This window comes from Calonectris borealis, chromosome 1 (genome assembly GCF_964195595.1).
Source record: "Calonectris borealis chromosome 1, bCalBor7.hap1.2, whole genome shotgun sequence".
Lineage (NCBI taxonomy): Eukaryota > Metazoa > Chordata > Aves > Procellariiformes > Procellariidae > Calonectris > Calonectris borealis.
The window spans coordinates 188,767,867-188,792,736 of NC_134312.1; the positions used below are offsets into that span (position 1 = coordinate 188,767,867).

Consider the following 24,870-nt stretch of genomic DNA (forward strand, 5'->3'; position numbering starts at 1 on the left):
CATCAGTGTGTTATCAACATTGTTCTCATACTAAATCCAAAACAGAGCGCGAGGAAGAAATTTAACTCTATCCCAGCCAAAACCAGGACAAGTTGATGGGTGGTCATGAACTGTAGGCATGACATGCTTTTACGGTCATCTGGTGAATAGTCTCCAGACTCCTGGAGCTTCTGTGGAAATGTGCAATTTTGCATGCTTTAGGGAGCCCAGTTGGATCATTACTGAATTCCTGCTTGTTAGAAGACTGTCTACAGTACAAGTTTGCCAAGGCTTGTGGTGCAAACTCAGGATCACCCTTTGGAGGTATTGTATGTCTGTTCTTGTCCCTGGAAAGTCTGTAAAAGTTGCAAAGGACCAGAATTTTCCTAGGGTGGTGGCCCCATTGTAAGTTTGGACTTGCTGCTGGGGGGAGTCAGCAAGAAATGAAAGTAGTGCTGCATGTACTATTAAGTGAATTAAAACAAAAGAAAAACATCTGTAGTACATGTACTTACAGAACGTGCTTCAAGAGAGTGAGAATCCAAGGGATAATGTAGTTGCTGCTTGTCAAAATCAGCTAGGAAGTTGTAATGTAATAATATTTTCATACGGAAGTGTAAATTTTCTTTGTTTTGGGGAGAGGAAGTGTTTTTATTACATAGTTACAAAAAATACCAAAATGCTTATTCTCTTACTTTTTCATTGCTGAAACTTCACAACTGATATATTTATTTTCTGATTCATAGAGTCAAGGTTTTTGTCAGGGTATAATGTAAAATCTATGGGTACTTTTTCTTAAAACTTGGTTGTAAACAAGCTGTGTGAAGTAGTATGGTTACAATGATCTTGCTAAGCTTAACAGCCTTAACTGCGCATATAATGTATGATTTGCAAGTACTAACATGTAACTTTTCGTTCTTTTTATTCTGCACCATCTTTCATTCTTTTCTCAAAAATTATGCATTTTGTATTAATCACCTTTGAATTACATCTTCATCATTACCCTACAATCCTAATGCCATATATGAAATGCTGCTGCCCCCTTTTATCCCCCCTCCGGTCCTCATACCACCATGGTTGGACTGGCTATCACTCCCCTCCAGCAGACCCATCCCTCAGTCTTCCTCCTATCTCCTTCAACACACTTACACAGGCACAAACATGGGACAACTTTAGCTACAGTATCCCATCTGAAGGAGAGAGTGACAATGGTAGGTGTTCCATATATAATTTACTTAATTTTGTGTTTTCAGAAACCTGAATATATGGCAAATGCCCTATGTGACTAAGGTTGAAAGACAGTACTCTTGAGGGGATGTTTATAAGACTAAATACCTCAGAAGATGCACGTTAATTTACTGTAGAATATGTAGTATCAAAAGTAAATGAGGGAAGAGTGTCACTGTTTTCAAGTCTGGCAAAACAACTTTTCCCATGATACCCATTCCAAGAACTCTTTCCAATATAGGTTTATTTACTTGCTTTACTTTCAAGGGTTTATAAAAATTGTACTCAAACAGCAATTAATTTTAGTACTGTCTTTTCTGGGATATTTTTTTTTTTGATAGATACTGACTGTTAATAAAAATATCCTGCTGCCATCTGCAGTTATTGATGCAGGTGCTTAAATAACTTAATTACAAGAGGAATCCATGAAGAAACAAAGCTAAAACAATCAGCTAAGCAAAAATAGTGATTTCTGTCCAACAGAAACTGTTAGTAAGCTGTCAAACTTCCCTGTGCATAGTGAAGGCCAGGTACATTAGTGGACTTTGTTACTGCTGCTTTTGTTTAGTTTTTCTCCAGGGTGTTATTGTCATAGTACATAGAGTCATGGCACTAGTATGCAAAGGTGGCCATGTTTGGGCTATCAGGGTCTTATACTGCATTAATAGTTAAATGTCACATGGAAGAAACAGAACCCAGACAACTAAACTGTTTATAAACATTTGATAGGCAGATGTATTTTTTTAAAGTAGGACTGTTGTTCTTCCAGTTACCCTAAATTAGAAGGGTGTTTAGGTATTAGAAGTCAGTGAAACTGTCAAAAGCATCGGATTGAAAACAAGACCACAAATCTTGACAACATTTAATTTAGAATGCCTACATTCTTAGTTCAGTTCATTACTTGGCAATACTCACTATTGCCACAGTGTTCTTGATTATAAAACCATAAAAGACAGCATATGTAAGGAATCAGCTCCGTAAAAGAAATGAGTATGGAATATAAGAATTGTGATAACGGTAAGCTGAAAAACTGAATTTAATTCATGATGGTGTGAAGCTAACTTGACGTTTCACTGGTGAATGTTCTAACAGAGAAAGCTAGAGGTATTTCTATCAGTGAAAAATTTGATCTATGTTAATCTAGATTTGTTACTGCTTTACTCTTCTAAATGAAATGAGCAGTACAGGCTAGCATGTGCTTGTGCATTTGGAACAGAGAGACGTCTCATGTCATTCAAATCTTAAGCCAGATGCAAATATTAGTGTTTGTTACCTTGGGCTGTTACAACAGAAAACTGCTTTTACAACTTTTTTTTTTTTTTTTGTAATCAGGACTGTTGCCTTTCTGTTTAGAGTTTGTTATCTGGGGCTAAGTTTGTAATCTAAGATGCATCTTCCTATGGTAGGAAGTAAAGTGGACCAGAGACCATTCTCTGGCACTGAGGTTAGTTGGCACAGCATGATTCAAATCCATACCTAAGTACTCTTACTTTCCAAAACAGTTAAGCTGCCTTTGGGGAATGACCTTTGCCTGTGCTATTCCTTGAGCTATACCTAGACATTGCGTAGAAGAGAGCTGGGTGTGCACCAACCAAAACTGTAGCAGGAAGCAACAACATTAACAGTATTGATGTATGCAGGCCAGTGCTGAGGATCCATGCACTAGCACTGTGTAACTCGCCTGTATAGGTGTAGCCTTTGATATAGAAATGTCATGCATCAATTTAGCATCTTAATACTTCATATCATCTTTAATGTAACTATCTGGCAACAGCTCTGTAATAGAGGAGGCTAAGTCCAGAATTTCTGGGAGATTATAAGGCTTGGAACAGACAGGTCTCCCAAGACCAATGTCCATACCATTGTGGAGGCTTTGGTTTAGCAAATGACTCTGTATAATAACTTCACTGTTACTTAAATTTGGACTGAATAAATAATCAAAGATAAATCTAACTATAAACTTTTAGCCTGACTTAATCTCTGCCTGTCATTAGTCCAACCTTCTTTTTGTCTATTATTTTTAGAGTCAGGTTAAATCATTTTGTTGTTTACCTGAAGGATAATGTTGTCAAACTAAGTACTTGGGACACTAAATTCCTTAATGTGCTATAAATCGTGCACTTATGTGCATTGTAACTCAGTACAAAAATGAAAATTTTCACAACGAAGTTTGTCCTTGACTGTGGTATGTCAAATACATACTGTCTTATTAACTATTACCCATTTAACTTCTTGAGACTGTACAAAATACTTTTTTAAAGAATGATTGGAACAAGCATTACATAATAACCTTGGTTGACCGTCGGTTCAAAAAGCAGAAACTTGCTCTTGGAAAGAGCAAAAAAATAGACCTTCAGGTGTGTGTGAGGTATGGGCTCCCCTTGCTGGAAAACGTGTGTAATGCAGAGAAGCAAGCAATACTTAGGACTGCCAAAACTTCCTGTATTAGACCATTTTTCTTTAAATTCAGTATATAACTGAAACTTTCATAACTAATGCTTCTGAGTGTGTGTGTGGGGGGGGTTGTTTTGGTTTTTAATCAATTAAACTTATTTTATTTTATTTAGAAACTTTTAATTGTAGTTTCCTACTGCCTTGAGATTAGCCTGCCTTTCTCCTCGTGGTGAAATGTATGTCTCATTCATGAATGGAATTGAACAAGTAATGTTGATACTTACTTTTCATTAACAGATGTTTGTAGTCTGAAATCGGAAGGAAGTAGGTCTTGGGACATTGATACTGACTTAGCAAAGGCCTAAACAAAGATAGCTGTGGCCAAACTGAATGAAGTCCATAATAATACTCTGATACTTGCAAAATTGAACATAAACATGGAAGTAATGCTTTCATAGAGAATTGTTTGAAATGTTGCTGCTGGTAATAAAGCTACAGCAGCATTTAAATACTGTTTAAATATGGTATTACTCTTCAAGCATGGTTTTATCTAGGTATTTCATCTGTGAGAGGCAGCAAAGCTCAATGATTAGAGTTGTACAATGAACTATTTCTAAAATGAAAATCTTAGAAATTGCAACTACAGTTTTTAATAAATGCGATAGGAGATTTTTATTTCACCTCTTAAAAATTTAGAAGCAGTCGCGAATAAGTTGTTACAGAGTTGCTAATGCAGAAATTTTAATTCAGTACAATTCTGCAGTTTAATAGAAGTCCTGGGTAAGAGTTTTTGCACTTTGAAAATTTGGGAGTTGATTTTTTTCTTGTTGTTGTAGCTGTCCTAAAATATATGATTTACAATATGATTTATTAAATAACATTTTAGATATTTCTAATTGTTTAAGTTTCACCATATATAAGTGCTTTCATCAGAAATTTACCGATGTATTAATTAGTTTAAAATTACCTAAATCAGTAGGTAATGCTTTTGAAATGGCATAGTTAAATCAGGTATGTGGATTGTTATACTTCATAACAACAGTAATTACAGCTGTTAACAGCCTTTGTATGTTTGGGTATGTGCAGTCATAGTTATATATATGCCTCTCTACAAAATGTTGAGAAGCACATATCTGTTGATACACTGTGCTTTGGAAATAGAGTTCTATTCTGAGCTTGCCATTTGCCTTCTACAAAGGCAAAGATTAAATGTCAATGCAACTGTGGACCTATTGCACCTGAAGGCATGGCTCTGCTACTCTTATGTTATGTGTTAGGAGGTCAGCATAATGAATGTTTTTATTTATGATGTGTGCACCTGTGTGTAGATCCTTCTGAATGGCGACACTGGTGAAACTGTGTAGTCCACCTGGAGAAGGGAGCTGCAGTCGGTATCTGTAGTTCAGTCCTGCACGTTCCCTGCAGGATGCTCTCCCACTCTGTCAGTGGGATTTCTGATGACATTAAAAAGGATAGAGTTTACTAACATAAAATTGTAATATTTAGGTGTTCTATTTAAAAGCAGTTTTATTTAACAAATAGCCTTTAATATGGCATTTCCTGAAATTACTGATTTAACAGCAGTGTAGCAAATCTCAGTTGCCTGTGAAAAGTTAAAACTATGACTGTGCGAGTCAAGTAGTGGAAGGAGGCAAGTTTTGTAACTGGCCATAGTTTATTCTGTCTTGATGCCTCAGATAAGTAGCCTAAGGATAAATAAGGAGTTTGTTGCCTTAAGCTCCTGTTTTAGTAAATAAGGGAAAGATCTACTGCCTGGTGTCTGTCCCTTTGGCTAGAGAAGTAGCTTAGATTATTAATTTTGTTACTTAACCAACCTGCGTACAGTTAGGTGAGTTTCCTGGTGACTAGACTTGTCTGAGATTTCAAAGTATTTCTTGTGCAGAAACTTTGTCTTGTTTATATGAGCCCTAGATGTCACAGGGCACAATTTTGTATGTTGACCCTGAACTGATTTGGGGGCTTCATTAACAGTTTACTTTTGGTCAGAATGTAGATGAAATTTCCTTCTACCAAGAGTTCAATGTTTTATTTTGTTAGATATTTTGAGGACTGATTTTTAAAATTCAACCTATTACCCAAATCACAACCTAAATAAAATGACTGATGTGCCACAATTTTCAATGGATCATCAGAATTACTGTGATTACACCCCTGGGTACCTTTCTTACAGTCAAGAGTAATTAATCTTTTTTTACTCCTCTAGTAGGTGCTTATTGGCAATTCATACACTTCCAATTTTCTGATGTGCCTTTTAGGAAACAAAAGGCTTCTCTTTTCTATCCTCTTACTTATTGACCTAGAAATTATCCTCTCTTTCTTTAAAGCCTTAAATTAACAAAATTGAGACTGAGCAGTAGCTGTATGTAAAAACAGAGGTTTCTAGGCTTTGTACTTTCCACTCCATTAATTGGTACTTAGGGTTTCATGTTGCATTCAGGAGAGAGGTGGGAAAGTAATAATACAAAACACTTCTTTCTTTTAAGCAGTATCATTTTCCATAATAATCAGGTTGGCCTACAATTTGAGTGGCAAACAGGTGACAGTTGCATTTTGTGAAACAAAATGGCGAACAAAGTGGCAAACAGGTGACAGTTGCATTTTGAGCATACATCATCTTGTTCTTCCGAACCATTCAAAAAAATCATTGATCACAAAAAAATGAAGTGTAGAGGTGCATATATGCAGAGATTTCATGTGATTATTTTAAGGAACTATATGTGGGCAAAGTGATACAGTCGACAGGATTGGTGGGAGGGAATACTGCAAAGAGTTTGTGCAATGCTGCATTTGCAATACGACTTTTTAATGTAGGCAGACTTACTGAATGGCTAAGTCTGCCTACATTAGTCTTTGTTCGGTGGGTGGGGTTTTTTTTAGTGTAACCTTAACTAGTAAGCAGTTTGTCCTGTGTAGGAAGATGCTTGTCACAGCCTGTTACACAATTCAGCATCTCTTAGGAGAGGGTTCTACTTAAAAGAATAAGAAGTGTTGTACAGATCAGAATCTCTAAGGGACAGTGCCAGTGCTTAATCATCTGACAAAACTTGCCTGTTGAGATTAAGATTTGGTTGAAAAACTATCCACTCCATTGATGGCACATGATGCCGGAAAATATCCATTTATGATTGTAATCCAAGATCAGGTTTTTCTGTCCTCCTGAGGACAGAGAAATTTTCTAACAGTTTTTGCTGGAGGCAGTGCCTAAGAATTTTGCTTCATTTAGAAATTAATAAATCAAGTTGTTCGTTTTTAAACTAAAATCTGTCTTTTTTTAAAATCATAGTGTTCTTAAGACCACAAAGAAATTTGGAATCAATAGACCCACAATTTACAATTCGAAGGAAAATGGAGCAGATGAGAGAAGAGAGAGAGCTTGTGGAACAGCTACGTGAGGTATGTGTTGGTAGAATTAATTTGTGCTAATGGAATGTATTTTTTAATTTTTCCTTGGGAAGGTTGTCTAAGTAGGAGAGTATTAAAAAGGTTAAATGAGGCAATATTACTTCTGCAAATCACATTGATGAGACTATTCCTGAACTGCTTTATCACGGTCAGAAGTCTGTACTTCAGGGAAGGTTATGTAAAAATGGGAAATAATAATGGGAGTTACCTGAATGACACACAGTTGCCTTGAACTGGTGGAATCAAGAATTTATTTAATTTCATCAGAAAGGATGAAGTGATCACTTAAGAGGTAAAGAGATCTAGAAACTATTTCCTAACAGCTGGAGAAGTTTTCAGTCTAGCAAGTAAAAGGCATAATGAAATCTGTTAGTTAAAGCTGAATTTAGAAACTTTTTTTTTTAAAGCAAATAACTAATGCTTGAGACAACTTTCTTAGAAATGAAATGAATATTTCATCACTTGAAGATCTGAATACTCAAGATGGTTTCCTGATATATTGTCTTGAATGTAGAAGCTAGAGCCTGATGCAAAAATTGCTGCATATGGTTTCATAGGGTCTGTATTACACAGCTAATACCTAGGTAGTGCAGTTTGTGTGACACCTATTTGTGTCAAAAAAAAAAAAAAAAAAGATGACAGCCTTTGCCACAAGGAATGTTGTGAGCCTGAACCTGTCAAGGTTTCCAGTTATGTCGTGTTACCAACAGAAGAGATGGTATCGTTGCACTCCTAAACGCAGTGCAAATCCTCAAAGTGTGGTAGGTGACTTTGATATCGCAACCAAATTACAAGATTATTTGTTATTATGTCATTAGCTTAATGGAATGACTAATTCCAAAATTATTCATTAATTTTAAATAACATGTCTTGTATTATTTAATTTTAAAGCAAGAGGGTTCACTTTTTTTTCTCCTTACCAAATAGTGTTTAAAAGGCAGGTTGTTTAATGTAGAACTATGAGTACTTCTAGATCTTCTTTCTCTTACTTTAGGCCCTCACCTGCTTTAAGTCTGGATTAATCTTAGTTTGTCTTGCTGAATTTTTGAACAGAACAGATCTTGTTCAAGATTCAGCGTGGCTAATTGAATGTAGTATATTACCAATTCTAAACTTGGATGGTGCCAAAAGGACAAGATGCAGGAATTAGATGAGACAGACTTACTGGTAATGGAGAAGAAAATGGAAGTAGCAGCAATAAACCGCAGTAGGATGTAGTTCTTCTGAGCGTAATCTAGTCAGCAGCATCAATGCAGCTTTTTATGTTTTTTGTAACTATGTTTGTAGCAGTTAACTATAAGTCTGTAGCGAGTCCCCAAGTAATTGTTCCTAAAAATAATGTCCTCAAGGTTCCTGCCTTGTGCATTAGTTCAGCTAATCCTCACAGTGAAAAGTAGAACAAGGTTATTCACCATATCAGGCATGATCCTTAATAAGGATCTCTCTACACTGTATTAGTATTAGGTATTACCAGTAATACTGGTTTAATGTGTTAATGACCTTCAGCTCCATGCACTATCCTACTTTGCCCTCACCCTGAAGCATTGTGTCCTGAAATGAAAGTTCTGTTGTCTCTGTGAGAAGTTTGACTACAAGTCAAGGAGTGGTGACAGAAGCTAGAAGATTGGCCCTGTTTGGAAACACATAGTGACATTTTTCAAATTAATAAAGCTTACTTTGTTATACTGGGTCCTTTAGTGAGAGAAGCAGCCTCCAGACCATGTCATTATGTATTGTACAAGAAAATAGCCCAGAACATGCAAGTCATTAAGTTCATACTTATTGAATAAATGTATCTGTTAGTATATTTTGCTTTTGAGTTTTTTTCACAGTATGTTAGAATTTAGTGGGACTCCACAGAACCTGCAGCCTTAACCAAGTTGGGCACTAAACAAGAAAGAACAACTGTTACAGTACTCAGGTTCCTTATTTAGAAATCTAAATGCAGTTACCTTTAGCTCAACTGCTTCACCTGAGCCATATATTGTGAGAACATTGGTGTTTCTTCCATACATTTCCCCCTTTTCTTTCGAATGCTGTGTTTTTACAGAAATCGTTCCATTTCATAAAACTTTTTCTCCAGAGACATACTTATTTTTCCTTCATTTGAGCCATTTGATTTTGTATACATCCACAGGCACTTCAGACAGTTGTTATTTTGAGAGTGATTCACCACTAACTCTTGAGCAATAGAGTCTAGCAAGAAATACTGGTTGATTTGTGTCACTCAAAGGGTAAACTTTCAATAGTTTTGACATGCTAAGTGGAACAAATTGTCTGCTGCTGTAATATGGATGATTTTGAAAAAGAGAGCAGTTCTTCAATGGTGACAAAATTGAAAGAGAATTGATCCACTGGAAGTCTTCAATTTTGATTAAATCTAGTCTTAGACCATGAACTGGCATTGAAATAGTGTTGTAGGTGTGCTGTGCTCATAAAAAAAAAACAACACCCTGATTTATACTGAGTAGTGTCCCAACAGGCAAATCAGTTTTTTAACAGAAGGAATTTTTAATTTATTAACTTATTATATAAACCTGTTTGTAACAGATTTGGAAAAAAGTCTCAAAATATATTCTTAATGTATAACTTTCTGTACATATCTCATATGCCAAAAATGTTTTCTAATGCATGAATTAATCCAAGGTGAAAGCAAAACATATTAGTACACTTGATACACTCCCTCGTTTGGCACTTGTGAGACTATACATGTGAGTACTTGAGTAGTGTGTCTAGTAAAAGAAAAACTGGGAAAATATAATGAAACCCCAGAGTGAGTTCAGTGGAGGCTACTTTATGGTGAGGGCACCCAAACAAAGGATGTATGAGGAAGAAGCTACGAGCTGGATTTCTTTCACTTGGAGAAGAGAGTGTGGAGAGTATCATATGACTGTCCTCAGCTGCCTGAAGGGTAGTAATAGGGAAGATAAAGCCAGGCTTTTCAAAGATGCACAGTAAAAGTATGAGGGGCAGTGGCACAAATTGCAGAGAAAGACATTTCAAGTAGCTATAAGGAGAAAATCCTTTGCAATAAAGGTGGTGAAATGCTGAACGAAGTTGCCTGGAGCTGTTGTGGAATCTTCTTCCTTGCAGATATCCAGAACTTAACTAACCAAGGCTCTGATCTCATTTCAAATTTGTTAGACCAGGTGACCTTCAGAAATCCCTTCCAATTTACGCTCTCCTTTGATTCTAATGAGAATAATCTATTTTCATCTAAAACACCCAGCATAGATTGAGGTAATGTATTAATAGAGAATAATGGCATTAAGGAGATTCAACTAGGCATAAGAAATACCTATTTTAAGATAATGGAAGTAATTATCTCTGAGAGTTGATCTAAGAGTTATCTCTAAGGTGTAGTGTTGGAATGTTTTTGATTGCAGCACAATTTAGGAAACTCATCATATGTAGCAATCTTATTGTAGGGTTTTTCCCTGGAAAATTCTCAAATATTTTCAAAGTATTCTATTTTGCAATATCAAATTCTTTTCAATGAGACTTTGGTTTTACTTAACAAGTATCCAAAAATTCTCTTTTAAATCTGAATGTTTTGCCTTGCCTTACCTGTCTTTCTGATCACTCAAATGCTTCCGAAGTAATTTTCAGGCTACTAGGGAAAGATTGCCTTTTACTCTCTGCTTGTACAGTGATTAACACAATGTAGTTCTGATTGAAAGTGCTGGTGATAAAGAAAATTTGAGATGCGTAAGTAGAAGACTTGGGGGAATGGTGAAAGGAAGGAGCCACATGTAGTGCAATCACATGGCTAACTGCATGCATATGTGTTTTTATATGTATATATAAAAATAAATGCATATTATGACAGCAGCATTTGAAGTGTTGAGTTCTTTTAAAGAAGTTTACGTAATTCAGTGACCAACATAGGGTAGAGGGGGTTGGTTTTTAGTTTTTAAAGAATTAGTTATATAAAGGCAGTGTGTTTCATGGTAAACCAAAACTCCAATACTGGCTGTGTGTTAACAGCACGGGAGAAGGTGAGGATATATATTCCCCTTTTTGCCACCTTCATCCATTTCTATATTAAAGTGTGTATGTGTCCTGTGTTTGCAGAACATCGAAACAAGACTAAAGATTTGTTTGCCTGAAGACTTGGGGTCTGCTCTGATGGATGGTGTAGTTCTCTGCCATTTAGTAAATCACGTTCGTCCTCGATCTGTAGGAAGTATTCATGTACCTTCACCAGCAGTAGTAAGTTGAATGTTTCTTGTTACATTGGGGGATGGGGGGGACACATGTTTAAAAAATTACTGTTTTATTGCCAAATAATATTTGGTTGCATAAAACAGGTTGCTGTTCAATGAACGTTCTTTGCTGTTAGGGGCAACATTTACATTATTACAAATTCAAATGTTCATTAATTTTTATATATTATATATATAAATATAGTGTGTGTATGTATATACAGACATCTGTAAGTGAATAAAATTATCCTGCCTTTCTCTGATCTAGCAACAGATCAGATTTTTTTCATAATGGCCTTTTTGTTCAGTACACTGAAATTCTATGATTACAAGATTTTATTATAGGAGACCCTTTTTAAAAGAAAATTAGCCCCTTGTTTGTGATTGAAGAAATATGAGGTTAAATTTAGCAAGGTCTGTCATAGCAGATGTCATGTAACTAAAGCACTTACAGCACTTATTAGGATATTCTTCCTATTGGGTTAAATGTAGGAATTATTCCCTTTACTTGCAGACAGAATGGAGTAGAAACATGCGCTGTAGTGGTTTAATATTGGCTTGCCAAGCGTAAGGACCTAAAGATTTCAGGACATAAAATCTATGTAATCTGTGTGTGTGCATTTCTTGAAGCTTAATTTTCTTAGTATTTTCTCTGTTTATTGATGTCTTTTTCTTGGTCAGATCTTTGTTCCAGATTTCTGATACCAGTCTGATTCTGAAGAGGTTTTGTATGTTTTTTAGACGATCTGCCTTTTTTTTTTTTAATGTACATATTGGTAAATATTTGCCATGTACAGCCTGATACTCAATTCTGAGAATAGCATGTGGATTTCGGAGCCAATCTAAGAACTTCCAGGAAGACAGATGTTAAGAAAAAGACATTTTCTCAGATGGTCTAGTGGAGTTTCTTTTACTGTTGTTTGGTTTTAAATTACTTCTGTCTTTGGTAAAAATACGATATTGCCAAAATATGCAAACTTGAATTTCTTGGGAAAAAACTTAAGTTTTGTTGCTGATTTCTTTTTTTTATTATTTTAAAGATAAAAATCTTGTGGTATTTTCTATAACAAAAAGCAAATATTTTAAATCAGTTTTCATTTTGTTTCAACTTCATATTGATGAAGTTCTCTTGCTTGAAACAGCCTTCAAATTAGTTTAGCCTAGTAAATTAGTTCTTTAAAGTCCCTGCTACTATAATGAATTCTTGGTTTAAGTTGGACTTTTTAGCAGGGCCTGTTGCGACAGGACAAGGGGGAATGGTTTTAAATTAAAAGAGGGTAGATTTAGACTAGATATAAGGAAGAAATTTTTCACAATGAGGGTGGTAAAACACTGGCACAGGTTGCCCAGAGAGGTGGTAGACGCCTCATCCCTGGAAACGTTCAAGGTCAGGTTGGACGGGGCTCTGAGCACCCTGATCTAGTTGAAGATGTCCCTGCCCACGGCAGGGGGATTCGACTAGATAACCTTTAAAGGTCCCTTCCAACCCAAACTATTCTATGATTCTCTAATTCTAAGTGGATATTCAGGAATTACCATTGTTTCACATCTTGCATTGAAAAAGGAAAATAATGAGTTGTTGGGGGGTTTGTAATATGATATTTCTGTAACTATTTGGTGAATAGTCCTGACGAGACAACTTATGGAAGCATTTGAAATTCTACTTCAGAGAATAGGAAATTTCTTCTTCAGAGACATTAAAATTGTCTATAGTTACTACACATTTGTGAGTACATAAAATATTTTAAAAGTAAGAGCCTGTTAATTAGAGTTAAGTCTGTTCCCTATGATATATGTTGAAATCCTTCATCAGTTTACTTGCTGTCCAGAAAATCAATGTCGTCGATCACAAATCATTGTAAGAGGCAGGTTTTACAACCTCACAAGCTGGATGTGAATGAGTAGAGATCTAAATGTGCTGATGACTTTAATAACTAAGTAAAAGCACATGGCATCCACAACTTCGTACTCAGATCGTATTTGTAGGCATGATGTTTTTAGGGTGGCAGGAAAAAAAACTGAGCAGAATTTTATCCATTGTTTTCAGGAAGAATATGGTGATGGTGCATCAGTACAAGAATAATGCAATAGATTAATTTATTGACTGACCGAATGTTACTGACTTCTTTTGCCATAAACTACTTTTTGTTGTTTTTACAGCCTAAACTTAGCATGGCCAAATGCAGGAGAAACGTGGAAAACTTTCTGGATGCATGTAGAAAACTGGGGATACCAGAGGTAATTTAATTAAGTCTGTCATTTTTAGATGATCAAAAATGGAAAACACATGAATTACTTTAAAGCTGAAGGATAACTTTATGAACTACAGTTTTTCATCCATAAAGACATATAATTTCAAAAATTGATTTAAATAATGTGATTTAATACTACTTTAGTGCATTTCAGTGGTTCATGTCATAGCACTTAAGAATTGCAACTTTTGTCTTAAATCAGTAATTCAGTATTATCCCCAATACCTCCTTATCTTTGCCATGGAAATGGTAATTAGGTAATATGTAATATTTAATTAGACAAAAGTTTGCTTTTTTTTTCGTTATACAACATAACTGCATTTTTACCTCGTGCTTTTAGAATATGGACTTCATTCTTTTTAATTATTGATTTTCCTTTTTTTGCAATATTAAGTACTCTATAGTATGCATTGTAAAAGTGACTAATAGGACACTTATCTCTTGTACTGAAACACTTCTGCAGTGATGTGAAGAAAACCATTGTGTGTTAAGTATGGAACGTATGTATGAGTAAGGTTGTTATAGAATGTAGATATAAGTGTTTTAGAAGTTGGAAATAGGGAAATTGCAGTGCTTAGTGTTTTCTGTTTTTCATTTAAGAGTGGCAGCATTCATCATGTAATTTATTCTCATATTAATAAGGAAAAATATCTTTATAACTAACGTAATGAATTCCGGAGTTTCACTGGGAATATTTCAGATTCCCTTATGATCTAGAAGGACCTATTAAGAGAAAGTTAATTTCAAATACATGACCCTCAAAAGAAGGTAAAAGTGTTATACAAGGTCTTTTTAATCTGAAAACATTAAAATTGCATGATGTATTTTCCCTGTGTTGTGGCCTACATATGACCATATAGCCAAGACTGAGTTCTTTTTAGTATGCGTTTCAAACAAAAGGATATTTTGTGTGTATCTCCTCCACCACACCCTTGGGGAGCAGATAGTAATGCAAAGATTTCACACTGGGAAAGAGTTCCAGTTTGAATTCTTTATTTATATTTTAGCACTTGATTTGGAGGACAGCAAAAGTAACAGTTCATTTTTGCTATTTGTAGGAATTTTGAGGGGGAGACTTTTATCTTACAACTCCAATGAATGGTTCATCATAAATGTAATTTGAGAATTCAGTGTTACGAGCTGGGCCTCTAAATTGTAATGGTTGATTTAGTTCTTGCAATTATGTAATTTATTATGTTAGAATGATTTCATATTAAAGGTAAAATTTCACTTCAGAGAAGATCAAAATCTCAGTGCTGTGGGCTTGCAGACATGGAGCATTTCTTAAGCTGCCCCAAAATTCATTGTCTTCTGATGCATCATAAATTATTCAGTGAATTAGAATACAAGTCACACTTTTCTGGATATAGCCTGTTGGGAAAGAAAAGGCCAAGAGGTGTTTTCATTCAGAAATGAAAATAAAACAGAAAAATTTACAAAGATCCTTGTGGTGCCATATTGCAGATGGGTAAGCTAAGCCTTTACTCCGAGTTTTTTTATTTTGGATTTCTATAAGTAAGCTTTCTGGAAAAATACCATTTTGTTTTCTATGAATAGACATTTTTATATATTTATTATAACTCCTCTTTAATGCTTCCATTTAAATCAGTATAGAATTTCTTAGAATTTTTTTTGTTGCAGAGTTGCACAGAGCATTAAGCACAAGGCCAGATCTTATCAATCTGGTTTAGAAACTAACCATCCTTATGAATCTAAATAAGTGATAACTTCTCTTGAGGGGGAAAAACTCATTCACTTTAACATTAAATGAACAGCTTGCAATTGCAAATTTACAATAGATTTTAAGTACTCTGAGGATATTCTCTTTTTTTAGCTATTGGTAATTGCAAATGTGTATGTTTGCTATATATTGTGAAAATCCATCGTGTTGCAGAACTGGGTGGTAGATGATAGAACTTTGCTGCGTGTTGGAGGGGCGTGTATTAGGAATACAAAGTTGTGTGATAGCAAGTATGACAGTTAACTCTCAAAGTTTTTAAAGAACTACAGATGGTGTGTTTAATGCTGCTTTGGCTTGATAAGTTGTACATTGCCTAACTATCTCTGGACAAACCAGTAAACGGAATGCAGTGAATTGTTTCTTTTTTTTAAAACAAGCATCTTATGGGAAAGTGATAGGTTCTACTTATAGATCCTAATAGCCATAGGTATTAGGCTTTTCTGTGATACTTATGTCCATGTTTAGTTCCTGAGAATTAACTTGAAATTCTGCTGCATGTTTTTTTTTAAAGGGTTTAAAATTGTCATACTCCCTGTTGGATTGTTTTCAGTTATTTACGGAATGGAATAGAGTAAACGCTATTTCCTGAACTCCACAGGTTTAGAATAATGTCCAATCATTTAAAATGAAAACAAGAAAATAGCTAAGTAATTACTGTGTTGTCCTGATGTGGAGGGTCTCTTACTTCTGTGGCTTTCAGCATTCAATTCTTGGGTCAAAATTGCTTTCCTCAGAATGATCCTGGGTAACTTCATCCAGATGAGAATTTCAGTACAATGCATGCCACGTTGAAATCACTTTCTGTTAATGACCACATGATGCTCCTGATCACATGCAGAAGGGATGTGTTGGATCATAAGCAAAAGGGATGTTTTAAGCGTATGGTTCTGACCCTTAGATAAGAAAATAAATAGCAAGGCTCTACTGCACTGGGGGGTTATCAAAAGTGTGAGGGTTGTCGGACAAGAATTTGTGTCCAGTTTTGCCAAGAAGTTTTCCTGTAGAGCCTTTTTTTATTCCAGGATATCAGAGATCTTTGTAAATGATAATTTTTTGAGACAAAACAAAATTTTTGTTTGATGTGAGAAAGGGATGGTGGCAGGTAAGCATCTGAAAGCCTGAAGATTCAGAAAACACCTTTGCTGTGCCCCTCAGGAGGTATATGACAGAAAAGGTACAATCTTTGTCACTTAGAAAAGAAGATTTTATTTTACACTGTTAATTAAAAACTGTCAAATTGCCCAATCTCCTCTGTAATAGCTATAGAATGACAAACACTCCTAATTTTTGGCTGATACAGATTGGAAAAGCAAGTGGCAGTAGATGCGTGATAAGGAGGGGTGCCTGTCCTACTGCATTTTTCAGAATGATGTGCAGTACTTCGAAGGTGCCATTCACTCAAGTAGATTGTTAATGTCATATGAAATTGCTACTGACACCACCTATATCACACCCACCCTTTCACACTTTCTGGGTTTAAAAAATAAAGCTATTTTTTGGATTTATTTCTCTTTGTGTTTAAATATGGCCTCCAAAGTGTCGAATGTACCAGTTCTAATGTAGTTTTTACTCTTCTTAGTGACACCTCATGCCAGAGGTATTAAAAATGATCAGGAGAGTCTGATTTATTATCACATGAGTATGTATGTAAAGTTATGGAAGTATTGGGGTTTCAACTGCTCTTTCATAAAACCAGTAACAATATATGTAAATAAAGACAAAAATATTCATATACATTTCTTCAACTTGTCAGTTAACACATTAGAATCAGTATTCATACTAGTAGCAAAGTAGACTTTCCCATTTTAACCTGCAAATTAATAACTTAAGCTTTAGCTTTCATTCTTGGTAGTTGTTATTCTTGGTAATCCATATTACAGAGCATTTTCTTCTTATGCACTTTCAATAATGTTAAATATTTCTGTCAAAAGGAAAAAAATAACTGATTTGTGGTGGGCTGAATGATACTTCATCTTAAGTGAGATTTAGACCAAAACAAAGCTGTAAATGGAATGTGGTATTTGAAAGACAAAAGTTACAAGTTTTGGTCTGCATTTCTTCTAGTTCTCAGTTATGAACAAATATGGCATATCAGAAGTAGGACCTTCTAAGCATTTTGTCAAAGAAGAAATTCAACAAAGTATTTTCAATGTTTGTGAGCCAAAATGCAGAAGTTATCTTTTTACAAAGACACAAATTAGTTTTTATGATCTGCAACTTACACTAATGTAATATCTTAACAGTTTAGACACTTGAGCATCTTTTGGCCCTTTATGGGGCCTCTTCAGGTCAGAGAAATGAGGTAGAGTTATTTTTAAAAAAAGGAAAGGAAGACTTTCCCCACATACCCAGATACACCTTATCAATCTTCATATAGCTTGAAAAAAGATAGACTTAAGTTACCATGATTAATACTAGAACGGTAATTTCTGTTGATAAAAGGTAGTGATAAAATGAAATCTTTCACAGCCGGTTGTTACAGCAGTTTATCGAGCTTCTGTGTTCCAGCATGTCGGTAGCAGTGCAGCAAGGTTTAGTGGGACAAGTTATTTCTCAGGTGGGAATGAGAGACTTCTGCCGTGAATCTCAAATTTTCAGTCAGCTACTTGGTGTACACATACTGAACATAAAGGAGTGATGGTAAGAAATGGCTTTTTTTAATCTCAAATCATCATATGAAGATTCAGATTACGAAAGGCTTAGCTGTGCCCACTTCCTGTGACTTTCGAGTCCTGCAAATGGGAGCTATTACTGCATCTCACCTCCTCCTCTGAAAACTAATTCCACTATGTTGCAACATCAGCCAGAATTATTCTAAAAATCAATGTGATTTGTGTAGGAATTCCTAATTAAGTAAAACAAACAGAAAAAAACAGGAGGCTTTTGTGTGCTAAACCTGGCAGAACAAAGTAAAAGAAGCAACCAAGCAGGGAGTGTCAAGTGCTTTACCTTCTATCCACCTATTAGTTGTTCAACTGGTAATCATGTTTCTCAGTTTAATGCAAGGTATATTTTCATTGCCACTTACACTTGTTTTCTGATCAATTCACGTAATCAGTTACTTCTCCATAGTTTCATCATGAGACATCCATGAAGTTGCAGTAAGTTTTATCAGGTATGACTCCTTTCTCCGCCCTTTCGTTCTGTGCTCGGTAATGTACGCTATTTGGCCTACAGTATGGAGTTAAGTGGTTCAGTATGCTGTCAATTAGAGTACTGAAAGCATAATTGTGAGGTTCCTTTCATTTGTGTTTTGAGCATAGTACATACGCACTACAGACGTCACTCTTTAATGCACTTGTACAAACTTACTCTTGACTTCTTTTACCAGAGTCAAAATTTGAGGAGGTTGGTTTTGAAATGCTATCTGTTTTCACAGTCACTGCAGGAGCATGTAGAATGAGGGTGGTTTGTGCACACAAACAGCTGGTTACGCTTTTGTCATTCCACTTCTGTCTTACGGTGTTTATTCTGCATGCATGATTTTGGCAGCTGTATGATTTAATCATGTAGCTTCATAGACATAACAAGTCAGTCCATAAATGTAATGATTAAGTTTATGTATCTTTTTAGTTCTTACTAATAATAATTTCAGTCTCCTAAATGAGAAGGGCAGTGTTTGCGATGGATGGGTGGTTGGTTCGTTGTCTTTGAGACTTTGGGTGGGGGTCATGTACTTTTTCACTATTTCATGATGTCATGTTTTAGTTTGGTATTTTCATTTCACAGCATCTGTAAAATTCTGGTAACTTAAGTGGAAATACATTCATCATTATTGAAAAGCTGTGTTTTTTTTACCTAGAGTTACATTACGGAAGTTTAAAATACATACAATATAAACATTTTACTTAATAAGGTGTAAATGTAACACCAAATTATCCATTGTCACAGAACATGCAAAAATAAGCAAAAATGGTCAGACATTTCTCAAGCTTCCCCAGGTTTCACTGGATTTCACTAAATCACAGCATGGCAGTTCCCATAGGAAGTTTCTTCTGCACGTGTTGGCTGTTTTTGTACACTTGGCTTCTCCTGTGTAGTGCTTAGTATGTTAATCTCTGGTTAGCAAGCTCTTCAGTCTCTGTAAAAATTCAACCTATTACCAGCTCTCATTCTCTAACTCTGAAATTACTTCCTTCTCCATTTGACTGCAGTATGGACTGGGGGGCGGGGGTTAGCCCAAAGTAAAAAAAAAAAGAAGTCCTTGTTTTAAAGCTCTGTCAAATTTTTTATATAAATTTAAGTTTAATGTATCTTAGATATTTATTTTTGGGATGTATTTGCAACAAGTAGGAATTGAGTCTTATATGCTATTTTAAAATTAATCCAGCATTTACTGGGTTTATTGGTGTCGTCGGTAAAAGTGCAATATATTACATAGTTGATATAGTCATGAGTAGTTTGTTTGCCCTAAAATTAGTTTCTCTGGTAATCAGCTTGTGGATGTAGATGTTCTTGAATGCAGTATAGTCCTATCCCATTTTTAAACAAGATCAGCATGTTTTGTTCTGCTGTGAGTTTTCATTCTTTAGAGAAAGCCAAATACAATTGCATTAAAGTTTATTATCACACTAGGATTTTGAGTTGAAAAAATTCTGAAAAATTACTGTAAAAATGGCAGTGTTGTTACTAGGCAGGGTGTTTTTCCCCCTCTGTGTATCTGCTGGCCTAAGTAACAAAATTAAAATTTTGCAGCTTTTAACTCCTGTTAAAGCTAGAACCAGGCATGGTATGCAAAAAAGGAAAAAGAAAAAGGAAAAAAAAGTGTTACTTTTTTCTTTATGAATGACAGTTCTGACTTCGACTTTCACTAATCACTTTTCAGGATAGAAAGGCCTTTTAGATTTTAAAGTTTAATTTATTGCCAACTAAACCTTGAAACTTTGCACTAACAGAAAATAGACATCTGAACTTCCATGTCTTCGTTAATTGGGTGCGCTGTCAGTTCATTAAGCAAGTAAAACTGAAAAGCTACTAAAGAAACACAGCGTTCCTCTGAAACAGGGAATCTCTTTCCTACTTCGTATAAGTTTATTCCGTAAATATTCACCATCTTTGTTGATAGTAAGGCCTCATTTGCAATGTAAAATGGTATATCTTAGATTGCGTTTTGAAAGTACTACTTGTTGCTTGGTTTGATTTTAATGTTAAATATTGTGTGTGCATATTGATATTATTATTACATATTACATTTCATTTTGTGTAGCTAGTCTAGAATAAATTGCTATATGGATTCATTGATACTTTAGAAAAAAAAGTATGGGAATCTGACCTACTGATAACTTTTAAAATGCTACCTAAGGAATTTAGTGTCAAATTCTTCCGTTTAGAAACTATTAAAATTAAGTATAGTTAGTGCTACATTGACTTTTTCAGTTTGCATCCCAGGGTATCATTTAAGATGATATTTGAATACCAAGTTTTAGGTTATTTATTATGTTAGAGAATTTTGCATACTTCTAACAATTTCTTTAAGTACTTTTTCTTGAGACTTCATATTGCTGCTGCTTGTGCTTTTAACAGCTTTCTAACCCACTGTTTGCTATTGTATAAGTTAGATTTTACGACTGGTTCCATTTAAGCATTTGAATAAGGCCCAGATGGACAAAGGTGTGCAGATCTCATTGGAATAAGTGGATCACATGCACCTCCTCACCCTTGTGAATCTGGGCATAATTTTGGAAGGATGTGAAGGCCTGAGCTCTTCTATCTTAACATTTTGATATTATACGATAGCTTCAGTATTTAGAGGAAATAAAAGAAAGCTGGGGTGTCTGGTGACTAAGGCAATACTAGGAAGAAACTATTCCTACATGTTTATGCTAGAATATTGTGATAATTTATTTATCAATATCTTTCTATTTTTGTATTTTTAATTTTATGCACTGTTTTTTTCTGTTCTAATGGCTGCCCTTCGGGATAGGCTGACCTCTGCTCTCCGTATGACATCCTGCAGTCGGATATTCGTCACATTCGAAAGACTGTTGACACTCTGCTCGCCCTCGGGGAGAAAACCCCACAACCAACTTCTACCTTTCGCTCCTGGGATCTAATAGGCTTTTGTCTTTTCCACATACTTTTTATAGTCTTGATGTATATAACTTATCACTGGAATGTGCTAACAGCATAACCTGTTCGCATGTGCACACAAACTTTCTGCTTTGTCTCTGACAAATTACAGGTACTTAATTTCCTTCCTTTGTCTTACAAACTTCTCCCTTTCCCTCGCTTCCCTTCCTTGTAATATCTTTATTAATCTCTTGAAATAGGGGAGAGAGGGGTAGCATCTTGAAGGCAAGTCCTATCTCTTCTCCCCCCTCCAGCTCTAGTTATGTACCTCTTTATTTACAGTTTATTTTCTTTTATGTTGCCTAGACTACACACTAAATGTGTTAAAGCAGAGAAGCTACTCTTATCCCACTTTTGGGTGTAGACTAGATGTGTATCACAAGCCAAACAGAACTGAGCCTCTTACTTTTTGTGAAAATCCAAGAAAGCTGCAACTGAGGTGGCACTTCAACAGATGATAGTATTTTCTGAGTTGGGGCCAATTATCTCAACATACGTTGTGCTAAGAGCACTTAGAGAACTATCTTTCAAATTATTGTTATTTTTTAATCCTTTAGATTAACAAGAGTACTGTAACTTTAAAGATCGTTGGTCATCTCTACTGTTCCGATTAAATTCTGTACTGGAGTAGTTATATATTCCTACTTATATTTTGTTTTCCTTCAGATTCCATAGAATAATCTTTTTCTTCTGTCGCACAAAGCAGCATTGAACTGCTTTTAAACACTTGCTGTGTTACACCCCAAAGATGACTGTGAATTAGTAGCGGGTATGAGCAACCCGTAATATGCAAGAGACTTTAGAATGTTTCAGGATGAAGATCGTGGAGTACAGTGTGACACAATAAGATAGTTTGAGAATAAGCTGTTAGATTCCTGTATCTGCCATTCTTATGTGTGACGTCAAGCAAGTCACGTCACCATCTTGTCTCTGTTTCATCACCTGTGAAAATGCAGGTAATGTTTGTTTGTTTGTGTAATTAATGTAAGAAAGACAATATAGCTAGGAAAATAGATCGTATGGGAAGACTCGTAGGAGGTTTTAAAGAATAGGTTAGACAAAAATTAGCCAGGAGGCATGTTGGTATGTTTGAACTCTGCCTATAGTTAGAGTGCTGGACTGATGACTTCCATTTCCCTTCCGGTTCTGTATTCTGTTCATCTGTTGTAAAACTTGAATAAGACAAATTTTTCTGTTTTACTCCTTATCAACATGAAATATACAACTGAGAATTGATTGAAAAATATAAAATCTTGAATATAAACCTATATTGACGTTGCAATATTGGCCTAGATGCTGTTGACTAAATTTGTAATTCAGTCTCAGGCTAGCTAACCAAAGGACCTCAGTTTCATGGCTGTGAAATAAATACATTCATTTCTTACTGCCTAGTATATAAAAAAATTACCAATAGACTTTTAGAGGATAACTAGCATTAAGAACTTGTATGTTACTGATTATTCTGGCTATATGGTTATGATTTAGTGCTATGCTATAAATATCCCCATTCCATAGATACTTGTAAAATTTTATTAAAAAACTTCTAAATGCGGTTCTATTCCTGGTTTCCATGGCTTAAGTATATACATACATATAGAAAAAGGATGAAATGTATAATTAGATACGTATTTTAAGATGGAAAAATTAATTACAGACAATGGATAAATCAAATTTTTTTAAAGGGTTTAGCGTCTAGCAGCTCCCAGTGCATACAGACAACAACTCTATTGTAAAGAGTGTCTCCTGTGACCAGGCATGAGTTGAGTGAGTGCTTCTAGGCTCTTTATACTTGAGGAAAAGGTACTAGTTATTTGGGTGCATAGCTATAGAGTTGTGCCCTCATCCTGCACAGGCCTGTCTCTTAACGGTGTGTCTAGTTTCAGGGATTACAACAGTGGACACTTGCTTACTCAGAGTTGACATTTAAGCTTCCACTTTCAGCAGATCTTTGTCTTGATTTTTTGGTTGTCTTGTTTTAACAATGTTGCTTTTCTAGTGAACCTGAGAAAGTGACATAAAGCTTGAATCAGTTCAGAATCCATTAACTGTATGATTCTTTATAATCCAGTGCTGGTATCTGAGACAAAAGTGATGTCTTTTCTAGGGCTGGGATTTTACTCCTGCTCCTGTAAGTGGTAAACAGGTCTCCTGTCAATGCTTTCTGTTGTGCACTCCTTGTATAGTACCGATCTACATGTATGAGTATATTTTAACATTTTTTGAAATTAGAAAATCAGATGGTGAAAGGTGTTGCTACCATCCTATAGTACACATCTGTCTCATTGTCTAATATTATGACTGATTATCCACTGTATCCAATAGCTTTGGGAGGGAGGTAAGAGTAGTAGTAGATCGGTGTGTTTTGCATTTCCAGTGTGCAGAAATGGAAGTTCATGTCTTCGGTGTTTTTGAGTGTTTTATCAGACTAGACATTGGGTTAGAAACCGATCTATTGTTGTGCCAGTGTAGATCAGCTGAGCATATCCCAGTCATAATGACACGTAACTCTCAAACTTGTCCAAAGTTTTAACTTTATGTATGCTTACCATGCGAACAGGGTTGTCTTTTAGTTACTTAAAGTACATTTTCTCACTATTCTCAACTATGACAATACACAGTGATTAAAGTGTAACATTACAAGCACTTTCTTGTAGTTACGGAGTTGAAGACATCTTGAAACAGATTTGCTTCATGACAAGCACAGCCATACATGAAGCTTACCCGGTTTTGTATTTTTTCGGGTTGTTACTGATAACACTTCCAAATATACATAAATCTTACAGGGAAAGGAATAGTAAAATGTACTCTTACATTTCTGTAAGTATGAACATAGTAATGTTTTTCAAAATACATTTCAAACATAATGCAAATGTGAAAAATACTTGTCTGCCCATTTCTGAAGCCAATAATTCTCCCACTAAACGGGGAGATGGGAACTCAAACATGTATGTAGCTCATTCATCTACTCTAATGGGCTCTTTGCTAAATTCAGAGTCCTCTTTCTGTGCTGCTGTTCCTCTGGCTTTAGTACTTGGGAAACCAACAGTTCAACTGACTGGTGGTTCTTCACCTGTGAGAAGATCGCAATATTGAGACATTCAGTTATATATAGTGGGTACTTACTGCTCATAGCCAGTCGCATGATTAAGTTGATGATCTTGGGTTTAAAAACAACGTGCGCTGTAGTTCACTCACATATTCTTTGATAATATGAATTATATTTGCTCCTCCATTTGTTTCCCCATTCGTTTTTTTCCATTGCAGTGGTCATCAGAGATTTTCAAACTGTGATTTCTTCATAAATTGGTCTACTCCAATCTGTGGAGGTCCTGTCAACCCTACTGCAGTAAAGTAATAAATACAAATTGTAATGAATTAATTTAATATGCATTAAGGTAAAATGTGTTTCCACTGGAATACAAGGGGCATTTTGATGTGAGGATTTGGCTTTCTTTTTCCTTGACCCAGAAAGAGAAATATTTTCAAGTGCAGAGTAATGCAGTGTAGTAGTTCTTCATGTGCCTCTTTCTTCAAATGTATATTAACAAGCTTTTACAACTGAAAGCTGTATATGGATCCC

At 35.4% G+C, this 24,870-nt stretch overlaps 1 protein-coding gene across 9 annotated transcripts in view; it reads left to right on the forward strand.

Annotated features, from left to right (window-relative positions):
- The window catches only part of LRCH1 (leucine rich repeats and calponin homology domain containing 1), a 137,898-nt gene that overhangs the window by 104,180 nt on the left and 8,848 nt on the right, over nt 1-24,870 (forward strand). For 5 of the 9 annotated variants that reach the window (XR_012671958.1, XR_012671959.1, XR_012671960.1 and 2 more), the window contains 4 exons: nt 6,905-7,014; nt 11,098-11,235; nt 13,389-13,466; nt 21,145-21,402. Coding sequence is in view for 4 of the 9 variants with exons in the window: in XM_075139581.1 (XP_074995682.1) it covers nt 6,905-7,014; nt 11,098-11,235; nt 13,389-13,466 (326 nt within the window). In the remaining 5 variants the exon portion in view is untranslated. The remainder of the gene's footprint in view (nt 1-6,904; nt 7,015-11,097; nt 11,236-13,388; nt 13,467-21,144; nt 21,403-24,870) is intronic. The other 4 variants (XM_075139581.1, XM_075139582.1, XM_075139584.1 and 1 more) reach the window with 1 other exon arrangement.